This window comes from Tigriopus californicus, chromosome 10 (assembly GCF_007210705.1).
Source record: "Tigriopus californicus strain San Diego chromosome 10, Tcal_SD_v2.1, whole genome shotgun sequence".
NCBI classification, from domain to species: Eukaryota; Metazoa; Arthropoda; class Copepoda; order Harpacticoida; family Harpacticidae; genus Tigriopus; species Tigriopus californicus.
Genome location: NC_081449.1, coordinates 15405977 through 15420910, shown reverse-complemented (window position 1 = coordinate 15420910; position 14934 = coordinate 15405977). Strand labels below are relative to the sequence as shown.

Below are 14934 nucleotides of genomic sequence, written 5' to 3'. Positions count from 1 at the left end.
AAATTGCAATCGGGATATTATTTAATATACACGCTTCCACTTCGACTTTTATTCTTTCTAAATTGACTTCATATTTGGTTCAGATCGGTGAGGACGACAAAATCTCCCATTTGTTCATGATCTCCGGGTTTGAATTGGCTCGGATCTTCTTCAGGCATAATAACAACGCTGACTGATTCCACCGGATGAGAAAGGTACTTGTTCAAATGTTCGAGGATGCCTAGGCCTTGTTTTATGTGGAAGAACCCCGTTACATGGATGATTACATCACAGAAATCCAGTCCCTAGGTAAAACAAGCACATTGTAGGTAGGTAGGTAAAATCACATCCAAACATTAGTCTTCTCTTAGTGTGGCTCACTTGGGCTAGGCTATGGGCCATTGTGGCGTCCCACAAGGATTGAGCATCCAACATTGAGGTGGGAACACGTGCATTATTGTTTCCAATGGATCGCATGATTTCAATGAAATTGGCCTTATATTTCTCACTCGCTCCCTCATACGGAATCGGGGGCAGAAACGCTGAGGAACTGGGACAAGCTTGTACCAACTCGCTCAATTTGTTACGACCATATTTGGACACCTGTTGAAGGAAGATTTTGTCATTTTGCGCTTAAATAGACAATGATAAACTGAGGCAGCCAATTCTTATGAGCAGTTTCAAAAGTAGATTATAAATATGGCGATTAGCGGGTAATGATGCCACATTGAGTTCATGGTGCATGGGTTTTCTCGAGTGTACAATTCAAAGGTTCCGAAGCTTCGTTTCATGCGGGTTATTTTTTTCCTGTTTCTCATTATCATTGGGCAAAAGAGAGAATAATTGCTTGCCTTCTTCACGTCGGATTTTTGTCTGGCAAAGGCATGAACACTGAATTACGCATCAGCGTGATGGAATTTAACAGAGGCTCGTCAAAGCCCTCGTAAAATTAGATAAACACGTCATTGACACGATTAGCGCTTCCGTTTCAATCCCATAAAGAACTCATTATTTCAAAGAATTCAGTATTGATTTATAATGCAGGGATTATAAAAGTTGGATATACATTTTTCCCCCCATCAATTTACAGGACCATGACTCAACTGAAAAAGATCGCTTTACTGACCATGGACGTGTACCGCCGGGGGCAATTGGCCGCAATCACGGGTAGCTGGAATTCTTTGCAATAGTTGATCAAAGGCTGATAATCCGAGGCGTTCCCGGGGGCGTTTGCATCACTGAGAAACGTCTCTTCACTCAGAAAATCTCCCAGGTATTCGTTCATCACAGGTTGAGCTTGTCGGTCATAGAACTCCAAGGACAAAGCCAATTTCCGACCACCTTTACCACACTCGGAATGGACCCATTTGAGAATGTCTAGTTCCAAGGCATGAGCCTCAGGGTCCATATGATTCTCACCCACGAGAAGTAAGCGTTTGGATGAAGGTCTGAGACCTTCCAGAAAGGCATCTTGAGTAAGATTATCGCCGGAGCCCGAATAAAAGTGCGGTCCCGTCATTTTGGTTCGGGTCCAAACACTTGGCTTGGATAGTCGCAGAGGAACTGGACTAAAACTCCCAAGGGGACGAGCAATGCGGAGTAGGAACATGCTTCGTATCAACTGGAGTTGTTCATCATGTCTCTGAACATGTCTTCTTTGGCGGGAGATTGATGCTTCACGTGAGATGTGTACACGTCATACACTAACGAGACGAGGTTATCGAAGACGACCCGGTAACGGGTGGAGAGGAAATAGAAGTTAATGAATTGAGCCGGGGGCCACAAGAACCATTCGGCCACGTACAATTTGATCCCTAGAAGAGATGGCAATCCATCCAAGGGATAATGAATGGAGGATGAGTTTATGGAGTGGTTTCCTGGGTCTGTTTATGGATTACCTTTGTCGGCCAGATCTTGGTAAATGTCATGCTTTGGACTACCTTCCAACAGACCGGCTGTGATAAGGCAAGTCGAGATGCAAATGGGACTGAAAATCACTTGATCAAAGATCACTTTTTGGGCCACTATTCTCAGAGCCCGACCGGGTAGAAAGCGATCCAAAAAGTTGTACCAGTAATGACACAGGAATCCAGCCGTTAAGCCGAATGATGTACTCATGTGCAGGGTTCGGGACAGATTCCAAGTCAAGTGGCCACTTCTGAAACATACGTCAAAATAAATGAGTGAAATCATTTCAGGAACAAGAGCCTGAACACGTTGGCGTTTTGAACACTTCAAAATTCATCAAACGGAGTAACTTTAGCGTGTAATTATGTACGAGACTCCGCTGTCGGTTGCTTCTCTCTCGGTTCATTCAGTTCGTTATTCTACTTGGCATATTTCTTGATAGGGATCTTCTTCACCTGTACAACCACCAACCAAGCAATCATCGGCTTGTCACATACATTATGATAAAAAACACGTTTTAAAAAATGACAACATGTGGTACAGTCTAAAAGTTCAGGAAACTTGATGAAATGACCATTAACCAACGAAGGCGCAAGTCCTTGAACAAAGAAATGAACTCTAAAAAGAAAACCTTTTGGTTAAGGTCCGCTATTAAGTGACATTGGATAACCATGATTAAAGTTGGATTAGATTTTTCAATGGTGCTCTTTGATTGTGTCAAACGTTGATGCGTATTTTTTTTTTGTATAAACTGACACTGTTAGATCACGCTTTCCTAAAAACTATTTGGGGTCCGGCTTCAAAACTGAATCATTCAAGTGAGGGGCTTTACAACACACCACGCGGTTCTTGAAGCTATTCTTCACCTACTTGCTATCCGGGCTGGACTTGAGGGATGATGTTCCCAAGGGAGATTTCGGAAGGGAATGGTGGCTTTCCCACTGTTGTTGCAGCACATCGCCCAGCCCACTCAAGAAGAACGACACACCCACATTGGTGGCGAGCAGAAACCGCGATTGAAACATAAACGACATGACATGGCAGGCCTCGAAAAAAGACACCTAACAACGTTCGGATCTTTCATACTTCATGAGGGAGCCCTCGTTCTTATGTGTTCATGTTTTCGTAACAACTCCTTGACAGGCTGATGTAGACTTTTTGTTAGGTTGGGTGAGAACTGACATTTCGGAAGAGAAAAACAACACATGGTATCAGGGTGGCTGACTCACAAGTTTGGGGACCAAATTTCGAGCTGGCCAGTGGACAAGTTAAGACCATACGAGTAAAAGTGAGGAATTGAAAATAGCTACTTGGCAGGCATTGTCATCGCCTGTTTTAGCTTTGAAGCCGGCAGTCAGTGCCGATTCATGTGTCTAAGGCTGAGAATGGCATTAGATCTGGTATTTCAAGTCAGAAGCCTTTTTGCCATTGGGGCATAGCTGCATGGAGCATGTAACTCATGTAACACTTGCATGGAATGGATGCAATCGGATAGATAGCTGAATGGAGAACAACATGGATTTGGCCAGCCAGGGTCACCAACATTCACGAAAGGAACGGAGCGTTCGAGGAACAGCCAATAGGCATCAGCCATACATCCGACATTACAGGCGCACAAGCCTGCATCCATTCACGACTTTCTAGAAATATAGACGGTGAACGAGCTTCCCGTCAAATCGGCCTGCTCATGGTCATAGCGACTAGACTCTGAGCCACTTTTCGAATTAAAGTTATAAAAGAAGGAATGTAGATCTCTTTAATTAAAGGCATGTCATTTCTATCATTTACTTGTAAAGTGGTTCGTTTCAAAGCTATATTGTCAAAAGCTTAGTATGTAGCTGACTCAGAGTAGACCAAAAAAATTGGAATTTTATGTAGTGTCGACAATATAACTTTGGATACCTCTCCTGAGCTTCCTAAGCATTGTTTGAGGCTCAAACTTGGCCAAGTTCATGTATTTTGAACAAGATCTTGTGGTCGTATGAAGTAGTGCTCATTTGGAATAAAGCAAATGGTTCAGGAAATAATATTTGTTTATTTTTGCTTCTGTATGCAGTCCCCATCTTTTGAAATCCGTGATCTATTTGATTTCCGTGGCCATATTTCTCACCGAGCCACCCAAAAATGACGGTATCATATGGTTAGAAATAACGATAAGGCATCCCAGCACTGCCCCTTAGGGGCCAGACCTGTGCATAGCCATGTGCATTTTATCGACTCAATGGTTGCGGAATGATTAGTGCCGTGGCTTAACTATATAAGATTTATTCGGGAAGACTGAAGAGAGAACCGTTCGGTAGGAAGGAAGAAATTAAGATGAATGAATCGTGAGGAGAGAGAGAAGAGTCGTGAGCAATCATGTCGGAACTATTAACTAACGTGGATAAACCTGGTATTACCAATTACTCCAACTCCCCATTTTAGATTTTCAACACATTAGAAAACACATTAGAAAATGAAATAACGTTGAAAATCTCAATAATACACCAAGCGATCCGGTGTTTTGCGCGTTCGATGGCTGGATCTTCTGGAGACACTCTCGAGTTCACCACGATTATCTGGTTGGGAAGGTAAAGCCGGATCTTGAATTGGACGAAGAAATCGTCGATTTCGTCAAGACTTGTTGCCAGTCTCAAACTCCACAAGATATCTCCGGCCATAAGATTTGAGGATCTTGGCCGATCTGTCCCACCGCCGCGATTGTGGATTCTGGACGGAAACGAGGCTCCCATTAGCCAAAGGCATCAAATGGTGAGAGGGCTGATCGTAAGAGATCTTGCGGGATCGATCCAATTTCATCCGCTTTGCTTCAGCTCGATCTAAATCCTCTCCTTTGGTTGCTGACTGGAGAATGTCCTCCAAAGTTGGAATTCGAGAGCGAATGGGCCGACCAAATACTCTCTGAGCCGGCGATAGACCATCGTTCTGAGGACTGTTCCGGAATTCGAGTAACGCCTCCGCAAACTCCCCAGAATGAATGTTTCCTCCCGTCTTGGCCAACATGTATTTCATAGACTTCACCATGACTTCTGCGTGTCCGTTGCTTTGCGGGTAGTATGGTGAGGACGGCTTCCATTGAACACCCCATTTGGTAAGGAATTGACCGAATTGTGACGAGGCAAATTGAGGCCCATTGTCCGTACGTAGGACGTTAGGAACACCAAATGTAGCAAATAATCCCAGAAAATCTTTCATGATCTGAGATGAAGACGGGGAAGTAGCATATTTTTTGACAGTTGGAAATCCAGACAACCGGCAACTGTACACGAGGTAATCATTCCGATCGTAGGTGAAAATATCCGCAGTAACAACTTGGAAGGGTCTCGTAGGTAGATCATCTTGAATGAGGGGCTCGGGTTGATGGGAAGGCCGAAAATAAAGACATTCCGGACAAGCGGCCACAGTATTAGCTATATCCGAAGTGAAACCGGGCCAATAAATGATCTGACGAGCTCTCCTCTTCGTCTTTTCTACGCCTTGATGTCCAGCGTGAAGTTTCTTCAAAATGTTCTTAACAGCACTGGGTGGAATGACTATCCTCCTTCCACGAAGGACGAGATCTCCCTCAATGGACAATTCGGAGGCCACCTTCTTGAATAAGGCTACATAACCAGACTTGGCTTCCTTGATCGTCGCAGAAAGGACAGCCTTCTTGAGGTCCCCATAAGGACCATCCTCTCGGGCCATTGCCACGAGGTCGTCAAGAATAAGATCGGGTTGTTCCACCTTGAGGACAGCCAATTTAAAATGGAATAATTCCTCCGAATCATCTGGGTCCGACGAGTCGTTCTCCGGGTTGGACACCGGGGCACGAGAAAGGGCATCTGGGATGGCATGGGATATACCCTGCTTCCAATCCACATGAAAATTGTAAGCCAACAATCTCGTTCTATAATTTTGAACCCGGGGATTCTCGATTTCAACCAATGCTTGACGGTTAAAAATCGGGATCAGGGGTTTATGATCCGTAACCACCTTGAAATTGATACCAGCAAGATATAAATGACATTTTTTGATCGCCCAATAAATGCACAAAGCTTCAAGTTCTATCACCGCATAACGGGTTTCACAATCCTTTAAGTAACGTGATCCGCATTGAATGAGCCTTGGGACTTCATTTCGCATTTGGAGTAATGCATATCCCAATCCAAGTCGCGAAGCATCCGTCAGGAGAATGACATCCAATGATGGATCAAACTTATCCAGAACTGGCGGGGACGTCAATGCTTGTCTGGTCTCCTCAAACACTTTGGTGTGATCGGAAAGCCATTGAAATTGATTTTTGGCCTTCAATAAACCTCTCAACGGGGACGTCAGACAGGCTAGATTTGGTAAAAATTTACCCAGTTGATTCGCCAAACCGAGAAAAGATCGGAGATCGGTCAAGGTGGCGGGAATGGGAAATTTTTGGATGGCTTCTATCTTGGCAGGGTCCGGTGTGATTGTTCCAGGAGAAATAATGAAACCAACAAAACTGATCATCGAAGCAGCCAAAACACTTTTCTTGGCATTGACTGTCAATCCAAATTTAACGCACCTCTCCAGAATATCACTGACACTACGAATAAGGTTAGGTATGTCAGGAGCTCCAACTGCCATATCGTCCACCACTTTTTGAATGTCCAAACCCGCCATGGCCACATCTCCCCGATATGAAAAAGAATCACCCGTGGATACAAATCCCATGGGTGATCTCAGGAATTTGAATTTCCCAAATGGTGTTAAAAACGTCGTTAAATGTTGGGATTCCTCGGCGAGAGGCATCTGCCAATATCCCTTCACCAAGTCTAACTTGGCGAAATACTTCTGCCCGTGGTTAAATCCAGAGATAGCCTCGGCTGGTGTTTTGATGGGATGTACGCTCCTCTTGACCTCTGTATTTAAACGGGTAAGGTCAACGCATATTCTAACATCCCCATCACCCTTCGGAACAACAACGATAGGGTGGCACCACTCTGTAGGATCATCGCCCACCGGACCAATAATATCTTGCTCCACCATGCTTTCCAAAGCCAATTTAGTCTTATCCTCGTAAGCAAACGGGATGTTGCGAGCCACATGAATCGCAAATGGCTTGGCATTGTCCTTCAAATGAATGATCATAGGATCACCCACAACTGGACCCTTCATTGGTCGAAGAGCTCCAGTTTCAAAAGCGCGAGAGTATATGGTCCTCAATTTGCTTTCGATCCTTTCAAAAACATCGGTAGCAGATGCTTCCACAGACAATTGAGAAATCCATAACTCGCGATTCTTCCAAATTTCAGGCATTGGATGTAGAGATCGATCGGATTTCGGGACCAACAAGGAAGCAATTTGAGACCTCGGACTTGGGAAATTGTCATCAACAATAGTCAATGCCTTACAAGCGCTCAAACTGAGGAACGCATCCTGCAAATCCTGGCATACCACGATTGGAACGTTGGATGCAAAAATGCCATTGATTTCCAAGTTCGCGTGGAACATTCCAATCTGCTTCACCGGCTTTCCATCGATTCCAATGATATAATCTTGGAACTTTTCGGATAAAACGACCATATCCTTTAGTTTGGTCTCCTGGAGTACCGATTCGCCCATGACCGAAATGTCGGCTCCAGTATCGGCACAGAAAACCACTCTGACCGGTTTTGACTTGACGTGACAATGAGACGGTAAGACTTCAACTTCAATCTCATTGGACCTTAAATTCGTTCCACCCTTCGAAGCAACTTGTAATTTGACGGAACCAACACGAGTTTCAGACGAGTACTTATCCGTCTTGACATTCTTGTTTCGACACACCTTGTCCCAATGTCCAATTTGATGACAAATTCGGCATTTGGCCTTCTGAGCCGGGCACTTGTCTTTTGGATGGGCGGAGTGTCCACAAAATCCACAAGCAACAGCCTTTTCCAAATTCTTGTTTTTCAGGGACTTATAATTGGACTTGAATTTCGTCTTGACAGCGTTTAGGCGAGTCAACGAATCTGTCATTCCCCTGGCTCCCCGACGAGACGTTTCCATTTCCAAAATACAGTGGCGAGCTTCGTCGAACGTCTTGAAGTTCTTCTCCATTAGATGGGCTCTATCTGACTCACTCTTCATGGCCTGGAGCAGTAACGCAATAAGAAGTCTGTCTTCAGTAATATGGGCTAAATCGGCAAATTGTGCCAACTCCCGAATCACATTGCACAAGCTGGTGTAGTCTTGTCCATCCGTTTGTCTCACTTGGAGAAGATCACGCATGTCCAAGTGAACACTGCGGAGACTCCTCAGGTAATCTTTGATGATGCCCAAAATGTCGTCTACTTCTCGACCAGTGTCTGGTCGAATGTCCAAGGAATGATGAACAATCTGAAGGAACCCGGGACTACAGCACTCCCACAACAAGGATACTTGGGTTGTGTGGTCTCGTTTTGGTAAGGCAATCAAGTTGGAATAATTCCTCCACAAAGGACACCATTGAAGAAATGACCTCAGATTCGTGTCTTCCTCCAAGATAGGTGGACGCTTCACATTCAGATTGGGGAGTCCAGTAGATGGAGATTGAGAAGGCGGAATCGGCGAAGCTTGAGGTTGGGAACTCAAAATAGATTGATCAAAATTTTGACGAATGCCTCTGACTTTAAGTCGTGCTTTGTCGAAATTGTCCTCATGGGCGTCCAGGTCCTTGTCGATATCATTGTCATCCGCATCCGGGTGACACATCACCGCCTCTTCTGCATCCTGGAACCGATTGAGTTTCGACTCCCACGTCTGAAGTTTGAGCTCCAAAAGGTAGGGGTCAGTGCCATCAACATGAGTTTGAATAGCATCAAGAGCTGCCCTTTTTGCTCTTTTGGTCACTCCTTTGAAACCTTTTCTTGAGGACTTCAGGTTCAATACTCCCTCACGGTTATCCATAATCAACAAAAGGAATTCCCTTGCGTCTAGTTAAACCAGGCACAGATGTTCCCAGATCCAAGAAGATGATTTCTCTCAAAGGGATATGATCCGACCAACACTCGGGGAAATAAAGGATGAAATTCACCAATTAGAATATCTAATGCACGTAAATCGCGATCCCATCCACACGTAGTTGGCTACCGACTGCGCCACGGAATGATTAGTGCCGTGGCTTAACTATATAAGATTTATTCGGGAAGACTGAAGAGAGAACCGTTCGGTAGGAAGGAAGAAATTAAGATGAATGAATCGTGAGGAGAGAGAGAAGAGTCGTGAGCAATCATGTCGGAACTATTAACTAACGTGGATAAACCTGGTATTACCAATTACTCCAGGTTGGCTGTGTTTGCTTGAAAACGGCAGTTTGGGAAAAAGTTTTAATTGTTTTTATGCTTTTATGCAAGTGCTTTTGTTAGGAAAATTTAGATCCTGTCTTAAGCACATTGTTTGGTTATCTTATAGAATGACGGACATGAAATGCGCGAGCCTTAGCTTGACTTAGCCTCAGCCTGTAGTGGCTATAGTCCAAAAGTCGGCTTGCGTCAAGGCTTTGGCACGTGTGACGATAGTGTTTATTTTCTGAACTCTTTGAAATGGAAAAGAAATCTGCAAATTCTTTATTAGACTGAAGAGGCCTAAGTATAACAATTAAACAGGATACTTCCTAGAGCTCAAAAGACTCGCACACTCTGGTGGGCACATATCCGTTGATATTCAATCAACCAAAGAATAAAGCCCCAAATTGTCTTTTCAGCTTCTTTTCATGCGCATCTACATGTTTTCAACTTCTTAGGTGCAATAGAATCGTCTGCTGGTTCAACAAAATTATCTTCCTGAATGATCATAGAGTGAGTGCAGATTCCTCCTTGCATCTGGTAACATTAAGTGCTGTTATACTTATGCTGTTTGGTCACACTCTACCTTGTGACAGATGATCTAGCGCCATGGACGTTTCCTTACGCTCAAACCCACCAGTTTAGGGGTGCAGGGCCAGTGCGCGCGCTTTTCATGTCCGTTATACTATAAGATTACCCATTGTTTATTGACAGGAAAACGGAGGAATGAAATTCCGCTCAATGACCTTTGGGTCGACGTCATTAGACACTCCACTATTAGATGATGAAGGTAAGGTCATTTTGCAGGTCTCATCCATGAAGGATTTAGGTGTAGTCCTCCAAAACAATGGAAAGTTTGATGAGCATATCCAGTTCAAAGTTGGTAAAGCTTTTCAAACATGTGGATGGATATATCGCACGTTTAAGGCCAGAGATAGCGTCACAATACTAACTCTGTACAAGTCGATTGTTCAGCCGCATCTTGAACATGCCTCGCCCATTTGGGCTGCAATTAGTTCAGCAGGTTTGCAAAAGCTCAAGCAGGTCCAAAGATGTTATTGCTAGAAAGGTTGGGATTGTACAGTTTGTTGGTTTTGTTTTGTTTGTTACAAAGTCAGATGGCAGCTCTCTCGCTCGGCCTGCCATCTGAATGATGGTGTCCCAGTTGGGGGGATATTCACACTTCGTCATCACAGCCCAACATTAATTATTACCTCACCCTCGGGAATGACCGCAGGTTCGCCCATTTAAGCTGTTAAAGCAGCAACTACCATCAATAATTGAATAAATTTCTCATCAAGAACTGCTGGGATTCCAATCGTAGGAGCGGTAAGGAAGTCCGCAAAAAAATGTTGAATTGCATTTAGTCTCCTCTTAAATTATCCAATCTTAAGGCCCTTACTTTTAAACATAAGGCTCTAAAGGAAAAAGATAAATAATTTTTCCTCAATCATTTTTTGGTTTAGTTTTTTTACAAGGTTTTATTGCACATCATTTGTATTTCCTATTTTAAGTTTTTTTTATAAATTAAATATTTATCACCATTAAAATCCCTAACTGGATCATTTCAGTTCAAAAAAAGCAAGAATATGGAAACACTCAAGCTGCAAAGGTAGAAGGGTGACCATATCCAGGTAGCTATAAAAAGGTGCCCTCAATGCCCAGGGATTTTTCCCAGACTGAATCCGAGAATGAGGCCAATTGCCAATCAAATTCGTACTTCAAGCAATAACATCTTCGGGTCTGAAGCTCGTATGTGACCCTCATATGTGGGATGGCGAGCTCCAAGTGACCGAACCCCGATGGAGGCACCCCGGGTAGCCCCAGCATTTCATAACTCTGCCTTCCGGGGAAAGCCATTTCAGCCATGTTGCGCTCAATGCACTGTTGTTGGCCCAAGAGTTTTAGGAGCCAGATTGGCTCAGACCGGGATTGCCCTGCCGCTAAACTGCATACATACGCTCGACAAGCAATGCATGAATATCCGCTCCTGGAAATTGAAATGAAATATACTTCTTAATGTCGATCGGCTTAAGACATATTGAAACACTTTGACGGCTCATATTTGACCACCGCCCTACCCAAATTTGCTGGGCGAACCTGCTTTTGGCCTGCGGATGTTGGCCTAGTCTTGGGGTTTCAGTGCTGCCAATTTGGAGTCTGATTTGTTATCCTCTGCGCCTTGGGTGAGTGGTGCTGTTCTTTTCTCGCCCAAGTCCAAAAAACGTGGGACTTGCTTGTGGTGTGTGGCTCTGGGGAGATTTTCGTGCTTCCATCGGCTTTTTCTAAGGATTGATTCGTGAATTGGCCTCTCTAATCTGACCATGGCCTCCACGCTGAGTCTGCTGACCTTGAGGTCCAGCTTATGGTCGTCCTCGTCGGGGGCGTGGTCGCCGCATTCGATCCTGCACAGTGCCCGCCTGGCCGCCACCGGTCAGGGCTTACTCCTGAAACCCGTGGGGTCCCATTGGGGGGCCGGCGTGACGGGGGTGGCGCCTTTGTCCACGTCTTGTCTGCGATTCCAGAAGGAGATCTTCAAACGGGACAAACCCCACATTAACATTGGTAAATTGTTTAGAGTGGTTATTGAACTCAAACCAATGGTTGCCTAGGACAGGAGAAGACAGGAGGCATGAAATTTCGCAAGACGTTTGTCCCCACCAGTTCGATTCTGGTATAACTTAACCCTAATTGTATTGTAAATGATCTATTTCAAGCGTAAATGAACTGCGTTAAACTGGAAAAATTGGAAAAATTGAGCTCCCAGGCATTGGTGGCCAATCACCTAGTCAATGAACCCCCCCTTGCGTCCCCCCAATCACCAACGAGTGGTGTTGGCAATAAAGAACCAAAAATATCTGAAAAGACGAAAATGGGGTGGCATTATGTTACCCCATCTCAATTCGGAGCTCAGTTTGTTCCTTCATTTCGCCGACGGCTCATTTCTAATAGATGGACATGGAATAACTTTTTCAGAGTTTTTAAGGATCAATTCGATTGAGATGAAAGAACAAAAACAAGCATGATAAGGGTCCAAGAAATTCAGACTCGGGTGTTTGTACTAGCCCACAAGTTGAACACAAGTAACTTTTAGGTGATTAATCCTCGAAAATAAAAGACAAACTAAACAGGGCATTGTCATGAAGAACCATGATATTTAAGAGCCGATCCGATCCGTAAATATTGTGCCCACATCACCGTGGTTGTCAACGACCTGGTTAAATTTTTCGATTTTCATCGCCCATCCCCAAAACAATCGTCGAAAACTGGTTGTGGCCCGAAAGATGGACACTGGGATTGATATCGCGAAACGAAGACAAGTCCGTGTGGGTTTCTCATTTGATCGTTATGTTTCAGGTACCATCGGTCACGTGGATCATGGCAAGACCACACTTACGGCCGCCATTACCAAAATCTTGTCCGATCAAAAGCTGGCCACGTTCAAGGATTACGCCTCGATCGATAACGCGCCCGAGGAGCGCAATCGCGGCATCACCATTAACATCGCGCATTTGGAATACCAGACCGAGAACCGCCATTACGCCCACACGGACTGTCCGGGTCACGCGGATTTCATTAAGAACATGATCACCGGAGCCAGCACCATGGATGGGGCCATCTTGGTGGTGGGCGCCACCGACGGGGTCATGCCCCAGACCAAAGAACATCTCTTGCTCATCAAGCAGATGGGCATCAGCCATTTGGTGGTAAGACCCCTTCCCCCGTCCATATTTAACCAAGATCCTAGGCTCAATATTGATCCTGTACGACCGGCCGGACTAGGTATTCATCAACAAATGTGATGTGGCCGATGACGAGATGATCGAGCTGGTCGAGATGGAAGTTCGTGAATTGCTCTCGGAAATGGGCTTTGCCGGCGACTATCTGCCCTTCATAAAGGGCTCGGCTCTCCAAGCTATCGAAGGTGAGGCCGATGACACGTTGGGCAAGAATGCCATCATCGCTCTCATGGATGCCGTGGACAACACCATCCCTACCCCGGAACGCGATCTGGAAGTACCGTTTTTGCTGCCAATCGAGCACGTTCACTCAATTCCCGGACGGTAAGTGACAGATTTGAGCATAGATGGTTGGAAAGATTTCAAAAGTAACGACTTTGATGTCTCGGCTTCAAGAGGCACCGTGGTGACTGGTCGTCTGGAGCGTGGCAAGATGAAGATCGGCCAAGACATTGAACTCATCGGTTACGGCAGGCAACAAAAGTCCAAAATCACAGGCAAGTCTTATCCCGGCCACTTAATAATTCTCGATAGCCTACATTCCTTTTGGGCGTTCCTAATCCTTCAAATGCTGATATGGATCCAGGTATTGAGATGTTCCACAAAACGCTGGAGGAGGCCAATGCTGGAGATCAAATGGGCATTCTGATTCGAGGCCTGAAGCGGGACGACGTTCGTCGAGGCATGTTTGCCTCCAAGCCTGGCAGTGTCAAGCAACACAACCAGGTCATGGCCCAGGTATGATGATTCCATTTGAAGCCTACTCCGTGTCTACTCGGCCAATCTGACTCTTTCCCGTTCCCCGGGACCACTTGCAGGTTTATCTTCTGAACAAGGAAGAGGGCGGCTCCGACAAGCCATTGGTGAGCGAATCGGGTTTCTGCATCTACTCCAAGACTTGGGATACGACCGTGTTCCCCCACATCATTGGCAAGGAGATGGCCATGCCCGGCGAGGACTCGCAGATCCTCATGCAATTCAACAAGCCCATGGCCCTGGAAAAGAACCAGACCTTCACGATTCGACAAGAGGGACGAACCGTTGGAACGGGAAAGGTAAACACCCGGGATTTTTTGCTCAAATCTGGCTTCCCATAATCCATGAGTTGGTCTTGTTTTACTGATTACAGTTCACCGAAATCAAGAAGAGCATGACGGAAGCCCAGTTGAATTACCTGACATGCAGTCGCAAGAAAAAAGACCAATTGAAGGCCAGTGGCCACAATCAAGCGAATGTCTAGATCCACCATCTCTTGAGGTTCTCTGTGACAGACAGGCCCTCTGCTCTAAATCTGATCTGACTTCTTCACCACCACCACCCTTTGTGGCGTGATGTGTCTCTCGAAATGTGGTGTGTTTGTACTTACTTACTCTTCTATTCATTCAGAACTGAGTGGAGCGACTGTTTTATCAGTTCGAACCATCAGTAAGGTCGTTGGAAAAACGGCCAAAAACCTCATTGAGAAAACGCTATGACTAAATGACGACGAGGTTCTCGGTCGCATGTCCTTGCTTGACCGGTCTTGGTCCGCTCACTGAATAAATTCAATCACCCACTGCGATGCCTCTGAGTTAACTACCACTAGAGACGGCCAAAATATGCACTATCAGTTTTATTTCATAACACATATTTTTTCGCTTTCTGTTTTTGTGCATATTTTTGTGCATATTTTGGGTTTTGTCTAAAGCAAATTTGGGTTGGGTCAAATGTTTACAATGTGAACATGAAATGGCTTCAAAAGTCAGTGGCCGACTCCCTACATAGGCTGGCCGAGATGGTCTGGTGCAAATATCCTCCTGTCAATCAACTAAAAGATGCTTGAAAAAGAAAGATCCAAAAAGATCTCTCAGGATCATATTTTTTCTTTCACTTTTTATTATTGAGAATAATTTTGAATATCTGCAAGTGGCCTGGTACCCGTAAAGAAAGTCCTTGCCAGCATGACGCAAGTGTTTGCTTTAAGATATTTCAGCATCAACTTTATGATGTTTTATAAAGCCTATTCAAATCAATTTATTGCCGTGGTCAAGATCCATTATTTCGCAACT

General features: G+C 44.9%; 3 protein-coding genes across 4 annotated transcripts; 1 reads left to right on the top strand and 2 right to left on the bottom strand.

The window, feature by feature from the left end:
- Positions 1-34: 34 nt before the first annotated feature.
- Positions 35-3068, bottom strand: LOC131888425 (uncharacterized). Of its 2 annotated transcripts, XR_009374105.1 has the most exons (5): positions 2758-3068; positions 1878-2137; positions 1106-1793; positions 361-582; positions 35-284 (listed from the first exon to the last, which is right to left on the bottom strand). XR_009374105.1 is itself a non-coding variant. In XM_059237276.1 (3 exons), exons 1-3 carry the CDS (start codon positions 1586-1588, stop codon positions 69-71), a joined length of 921 nt encoding a protein of 306 aa, XP_059093259.1. In that variant the 5' UTR covers positions 1589-1600; the 3' UTR covers positions 35-68. The 2 variants fall into 2 exon arrangements, 1 of the variants encoding a protein (XP_059093259.1); XM_059237276.1 differs by lacking the exons at positions 1878-2137; positions 2758-3068 and having other exon boundaries at positions 1106-1600.
- Positions 3069-4500: 1432 nt separating this feature from the next.
- On the bottom strand, positions 4501-8769 carry LOC131887632 (uncharacterized). Its single transcript, XM_059236262.1, has one exon. It carries the CDS (start codon positions 8767-8769, stop codon positions 4501-4503), a length of 4269 nt encoding a protein of 1422 aa, XP_059092245.1.
- Positions 8770-11342: 2573 nt separating this feature from the next.
- Positions 11343-14447, top strand: LOC131888015 (elongation factor Tu-like). The gene is made up of 7 exons (XM_059236781.1): positions 11343-11711; positions 12504-12853; positions 12930-13210; positions 13283-13383; positions 13473-13624; positions 13705-13941; positions 14016-14447. Exons 1-7 carry the CDS (start codon positions 11471-11473, stop codon positions 14124-14126), a joined length of 1473 nt encoding a protein of 490 aa, XP_059092764.1. The 5' UTR covers positions 11343-11470; the 3' UTR covers positions 14127-14447.
- Positions 14448-14934: the final 487 nt, after the last annotated feature.

Bases quoted from the DNA above. Each gene is read 5' to 3' on its own strand.
- LOC131888425 (XM_059237276.1), bottom strand. From the start codon at position 1,588: ATGTTCCTACTCCGCATTGCTCGTCCCCTTGGGAGTTTTAGTCCAGTT. The intron at 583-1,105 runs GTCAGTAAAGCG...TTCCTTCAACAG, and splicing joins CCCGGCGGTACACGTCCATG to GTGTCCAAATATGGTCGTAA. The intron at 285-360 runs GTGAGCCACACT...TGTTTTACCTAG, and splicing joins TGGCCCATAGCCTAGCCCAA to GGACTGGATTTCTGTGATGT.
- LOC131888015 (XM_059236781.1), top strand. From the start codon at position 11,471: ATGGCCTCCACGCTGAGTCTGCTGACCTTGAGGTCCAGCTTATGGTCG. The intron at 11,712-12,503 runs GTAAATTGTTTA...GTTATGTTTCAG, and splicing joins CAAACCCCACATTAACATTG to GTACCATCGGTCACGTGGAT. The intron at 13,211-13,282 runs GTAAGTGACAGA...CTCGGCTTCAAG, and splicing joins GTTCACTCAATTCCCGGACG to AGGCACCGTGGTGACTGGTC.
- LOC131887632 (XM_059236262.1), bottom strand. From the start codon at position 8,769: ATGGATAACCGTGAGGGAGTATTGAACCTGAAGTCCTCAAGAAAAGGT.